We start from the raw sequence: 5,799 nt of genomic DNA on the forward strand, positions 1-5,799 counted from the left end.
TATCATCATTAAAAAGAAATGATGGGGACTTCCCCGATGGTCCAGTAGTTAAGAATCCTCCTTCCAATGCAGAGGATGAGGTTCAATCCCTGGCTGGGGAAATAAGATCCTGCATGTCACAGAGTGTAACCAAAAAAAAAGGGGGGGGGGGGGCAATAAAGTTCCAAGAGGAAAAATACAACTGATACAACTGTCATTATTTGCAGATGATGTTGAATACATTGAACACTGAAAAGAACACATCAAGATATTACGGTAAACAATGCGAGAGTTTAGCAAGATAACTGGCTACAGATCAATACGCAAAAGTCATTTCTCTACATTAGCAACAAAGGAAAAGGAATAATTAAAAAGTTAGGATGCTGTTTACAATTTTAACAGTTCAAACCTCTAGGAATAAATATAACAAAGACAAGCCAGAACTCCACGTGGAAGAACTTATTAAAACTTTGTGAAAAGATATTAACAAGACAGAGATCGATGAGAGACCTAACAAGGTCAGGATGAGGAGGGTGATGAGAGTGTGGATGTGGGCGTGGCTGGGAGGTGCCCGGATTTCTGCCAAAGCCTCCTGATTGGCGGACACTGTGTAAGGCAGTCACAGCTCCTCGCCTTCACTTTGCCTTCTGTTCTAAGCTGTGCCTGGTCACAGCTTTGACCAGGACTTGCCCACCCATTCTACCAGCAGCATGAAGCCTGCGCTGTTTCTCCAGCTCCTGCTGTTGACTCGCTTAGCATCGCAGCTGGTGTCTGGGAGTCCCAAGCAACATTTTAGGAGTAGGTGCTGGGTCTGGGCCCAAGGGAGGGAAGAAGCATCTGGAGAGAGGAGAGGATGTGAGGGATGGGTACATCTCATGAAAAATACAGTTTCGTGTTCAGGAGCCCAAGTTTTATTGTCAGCAAGATCTAGGTTTGAATCCCTGCTCTGTTTCACACTGAGTGAGCTTAAGTAGAGTGTCTGGCCTTTGGATTTTATCTTTGTGATGGATAGAATGATAGTGGGGTAGCTGGGAGAAGAAACGGAGACGATACATGTAGACATAGAGTGCCCCTGCTGAACCGGGGTAAGTGTTCAGTAAGTATTAACTACTGTCAATGTTATCAGCTCCATCATCCAGCTTCTTCACGGATACTTGGGCCAACTTTTCAAGCATTGAAACAGAGGAAAATTAAATTGGCAGAATTCAACCTGCGACCTACATAATCTTAGCCTCAGAGGATATTTTGAGAGGAAAGGAAACAAAGTGTTGCATTACATTTCCCGGGTTAAATGCTCAGAGGTGCCTGCACAGTTATCAGTGATTAGCATCCACGGGAAGGTGTCAAGTTCATTTCTGCAGCCACTGTTGCCTAGCTCCAACCAAATAAGAGCTCTGGCCACAGTTACTTTGATGACCAAAATCAAATGGAAAAAGAGCTGTTATTCATTATCCCTGCACTTCTCCATAGAAGACGTAGCTTCAGAATATTGCAGGCTCAGGAGAGGACTATGTGTATGTCTCGTGTATCTAGGGAGGCAAGGTCCTATGTTAGGGTTCTCAGAGAGAGAGTACAGGTTTAACCAAGGAAGGCTAAACAAGCTGCAAGAGAACGGGGGTATCCAAGATAGGAGCTAGCTGGAGAACCAAAGACTAAAATTTAAGGAAAGAGAGACACGGAGGCTTTATGGAAGATTGGTAAGTACCATAGTGAGATTAGGACCAGATACCCTGAAAAGGAAGCAAAACTTGAGAAGGTCAACCTCTCTGAGATTCCTGGCTCATGGACTCTTTTCCCACAGTGTTCCGCTGAGCCCCAAGCTCTCCAAAGTGGGGATCAGCTCCAATTTCTTTTTTTAAGTTTTTGGTTGTGTTGGTCTTCATTGCTGCACGAGGGTTTTTTCCAGTTTCAGCAAGCAAAAGCTACTCTTCATCGCAGTGCACAGGTTGCCTGTGGCGGTGGTTTCTTTTGTTGTGGAGCACAGGCTTAGGCACACTGGCCTCAGTGGTTGCAGCATACAGGCTCGGTAGCCACGGTGCTAGGGCCTATTCCACACTCCGCGGCATGTGGAATCTTCCCAGACCAGGGACTGAACCCGTGACCCCTGCATTGGCAGGCAGATTCTTAATCACTGAACCACCAGGGAAGCCCAATTTCTTGCACTGATCCAGTGAGCTAAAGGATGACAGGCTGAGTACTGAGTACTGTGTGTTAGTCACTCAGTCGTGTCCAACTGTTTGTGACCCCATGGACTGTACAGCCCACCAAGCTCTTTTGTCCGTGGGATTTTCCAGACAAAGATACTGGAGTGGGTTGCCATTTCCTTCTCCAGGGGATCTTCCCGACCCAGGGATCGAACCCAGGTCTCTTGCATTGCAGTCGGATGCTTCACTATCTGAGCTACTAGGGAAGCCCTGGTCTCTGCCAAATTGTCATCAGCCTGAGTCTTGGCTTCTTACTCACCATCTCCGGTGTCATTTGCTATTACTGTTATAGCCCCAGCTTCATTCACCACTTACTCCTTTTAGATCAGCATGATATCCTACAGATCCCCTTATAATTGCAAATACCTGCAGAGCCGTAAACCAACAAAGACTTATAGAATGCTCTTCCTATGCCATTTGCCCCAAAGAAAAGACAAGTCAAAAGGAACAAAAATTGAGATCTGGCAGGGCTCGACTAAAGGAGTTAATGGGTTCGTTCTTAATGCCTTAGAGTTCAGGAACAGAGAGAATATTGTGAGCTGGAGCCTTGGGGCAGGATCCCCTGGTAGAGGTGCTCTTGGCTTTGATCTAATTTCTGGTAGATGGGGTAAAGGAATGTCTATGTAAAATACTTATTCTTCTCCAACAATAGAAAGTGGGGGACCGTGGAACTCTGACCTCTCCATCACTAGCGATCTGGGAAGATGAAACAGCTGATCTTTGCACCCCGTTCTGAAATACCCATCCTTCTTCCCATGAAAGAAGTCATCCCCAGAATTCATTTGAGATTTGGGTTCTAGCATTCTGATGCCAATAACTTGAGTGTGCTATGTGGTCTTCATCCATTTCAAAAATCATCCCTTTTACTCATTCTCCCTATGCACAAATAACACATTAGGTCAAACCCTAGGATAAACTATTGTTTGTTTGAGTCTACACAACGAATCAGTACAAATGGACCCACACACATATGCCATTCATTCCCTTGAACCAGACTCAACCAGGGCCGATGGGGACTTAGCATTTGATCTGCAATGATGATGAATGACCCCTGCGTGCAGGATTCTCCCAAACTCTGTCTTTGATGGAAAGAGTTCTCAGCCCAAAAATCTTATTCTACCTCCCTGTGACCACACTAGGAGGAATCAGTGTGCCTGGTTCCCCAGCAATTCCTTGGACTTCTAGAGTTCTGAATGTTACTCCAGGCTTCTCTTTCCTACTCTATGTTCCAGGGTATATCTTGGAACCTCCACCCTGCCGATCAGACCCGGAAAACTGTACTGATTTCTGCACACTGCAGGAAGATTGCCAACCAGGATTTCAGTGCTGTTCTGCCTTCTGTGGTATAGTCTGTACATTAAACAAAAATGTAAACCGCAAAAGGTAAGGGCCTCTCCTGCCCAGCCCTGACCGTAGCACTGCTGGTGAGGGCTCAATAGAAGAGTCTCTTATCAGTCACGATGATGGATCTCTTTCTCTCTAACATTTTCTTTCTCTTTACCAAGAATAATTACCATAAATGTCCTGATGGCAGGAGCCTTCCTCCACTCAAGAACTACATAATCATTCTCTCCCTACCATCATATCTGTCAATCTCTGTACCTGTCTCTCTGAACACACCTCCCTGACCAACTCCTCCATCCACTGACCTGTCTCAGAATCCATGCTCTGGGACCCTGTATCTGGAGCTGCATCACTGGAATCCCAAAGGAACTCTGTTCTCTGGCTTTGCTCATCCTCTTTTACCAAACACCACACTTCCAACCCCCCACCCCCAGTGTTCCTGGGTTCTGCAGATGCTCCAGTACAAGAGATGCTCTGATTACTTGCCCAGGCATCATCACTGGCCCCAATTCTGTTGAATAGGGAGAACTCCCAGAAGAGAGAAAGCGTATTATAGGCCCGATGAAATGTCTGGTTTCTAATCCTATCTTGCAACCATGTCTTTCTGTGACCTTGAGTAGGACAATTCCCTATTTTTGCCTTTCATTTCCTCATGCAGAAAATGGGGACTCTTTTTTTTCCAGCTTTGCATGATGGTTATGGAGGTCCAGACAAGATCTCAAGAGACCCACAAGACAGGAGACATAACCAATGAGCTTCTAAACTATCTTACTCTCTGCTACACTTCCTGCCTTGAGCATAGCAGCCCACATAGGACCCTGGTCCAGAGTGATCAAATATGAGCCCAGAACTAGATCTCTGGACCCAAATCTTGGCTTCACCACTTCTTGGCTGAGTGATCTGGGCCACAGCTTCCCCATCTTTAAAACTGAAATAGCAAAAGTGAAATTAAAGTAGAAAATCCAATCTCTAAAAACATTGCTTGCCACATAATACTATCTTCTTTCCTTTCTGTATAAGTGTTAGTTGCTCAGTCATGCCCAACTCTTTGTGACCCTAAGGACTATAGGCTGCTGGGCTCCTCTGTCCATGATATTCTCCAGGCCAGAATACTGGAGTGGGTAGCCATTCCCCTCTCAAGGAGATCTCCCCAGCCCAGGGATCGAACCCAGGTGTCCCACATTGCAGGCAGATTCTTTACTGTCTGAGCCACCAGGGAAGCCCTTTGCCACATAATAATTACTCAGGAAAATTTAGTGATGAGACAACCACTTCTCTCTCAAGACTGGCCCTTACCATTCAGCTCGACATCTTTCAAGGCTCCACCTTGGAAGGCACAAGCCTAAGTCTGAATCTCTGTGTTTTCTGGGTTCTCTGAGGTTCTGCTTTCCCTATGACATGAGGACTTAGCTTCACGGTCTTGTTTCTTTTTGCTTTTTTAATTTTTATTTTTACTTTATTTTACAATACTGTATTGGTTTTGCCATACATTGACATGAATCCACCACGGGTGTACATGTGTTCCCAAATATGAACCCCCCTCCCACCTCCCACCCCATATCATTTCTCTGGATCATCCCCATGCACCAGCCCCAAGCATCCTGTACCCTGCATCAAACGGTCTTGTTTCAATCATGGAAGTAGTGGAAAATTTTTAAATGATATCTCTAAGAAAAAAACTTCATCTGGTAACATTTGAAAATGTTTTTCTTCTACAGACCCAAAACCGAAACCTTGAGAAACAACGGGGTTGGCAAGTGAGGCATATTTCCCAGAGCATTTTGTAAGTATCAGGGTTGGACCTGGGCTTCCCCAGACAAGTTTTCTCCAGTTTTCCTCCTCCAGCCTCTCAGGGGACTCACAGATTCCCAAAAGGTCAGAAGAGCCTCTTGTCACTGATGGCCCCGCCCCCATTGTTCCCCTCCTGGGGCTATGTCCTCACTCCCTGGGGCAGGATGTGGTCCAGAGTCAGTTCTGCAACACAGAACAGCAAAGGAGGCTGGGTCATGGCCCAAGGGGGACTCAGGACACTCAGATCTGAATCTATGCCAGGGACCAGGGTCTGCCAGCCTCTGGGTTGATAGCACCCTGGGCAGGGAGTAGAGCTGAACCCTTCACATTGTGTGGCCTTGGTCAGCTCACCTTATGTCTCTGAGACCATCATCTTCCCCATGGGAAAGACAAGCAAACATCTGTCCCTTGGATTCTGTGAGGATTACATGAGGCCATGTGGAATGGAAGAACCTGGTCATTGTAAAGACGCTGCATAGGT

The 5,799-nt window shown here is 46.1% G+C and overlaps 1 protein-coding gene across 1 annotated transcript; it reads left to right on the forward strand.

The window, feature by feature from the left end:
• The first annotated feature begins 689 nt into the window (after nt 1–689).
• On the forward strand, nt 690–5,288 carry WFDC13 (WAP four-disulfide core domain 13). The gene is made up of 3 exons (XM_068986834.1): nt 690–777; nt 3,416–3,566; nt 5,246–5,288. Exons 1-3 carry the CDS (start codon nt 690–692, stop codon nt 5,286–5,288), a joined length of 282 nt encoding a protein of 93 aa, XP_068842935.1.
• Nucleotides 5,289–5,799: the final 511 nt, after the last annotated feature.

The sequence above is a fragment of the Capricornis sumatraensis genome, chromosome 15 (genome assembly GCF_032405125.1).
Source record: "Capricornis sumatraensis isolate serow.1 chromosome 15, serow.2, whole genome shotgun sequence".
In the NCBI taxonomy this organism is placed as follows: Eukaryota; Metazoa; Chordata; class Mammalia; order Artiodactyla; family Bovidae; genus Capricornis; species Capricornis sumatraensis.

Bases quoted from the DNA above. Each gene is read 5' to 3' on its own strand.
- WFDC13 (XM_068986834.1), top strand. From the start codon at position 690: ATGAAGCCTGCGCTGTTTCTCCAGCTCCTGCTGTTGACTCGCTTAGCA. The intron at 778-3,415 runs GTAGGTGCTGGG...TCTATGTTCCAG, and splicing joins TCCCAAGCAACATTTTAGGA to GGTATATCTTGGAACCTCCA. The intron at 3,567-5,245 runs GTAAGGGCCTCT...TTTCTTCTACAG, and splicing joins AAAAATGTAAACCGCAAAAG to ACCCAAAACCGAAACCTTGA.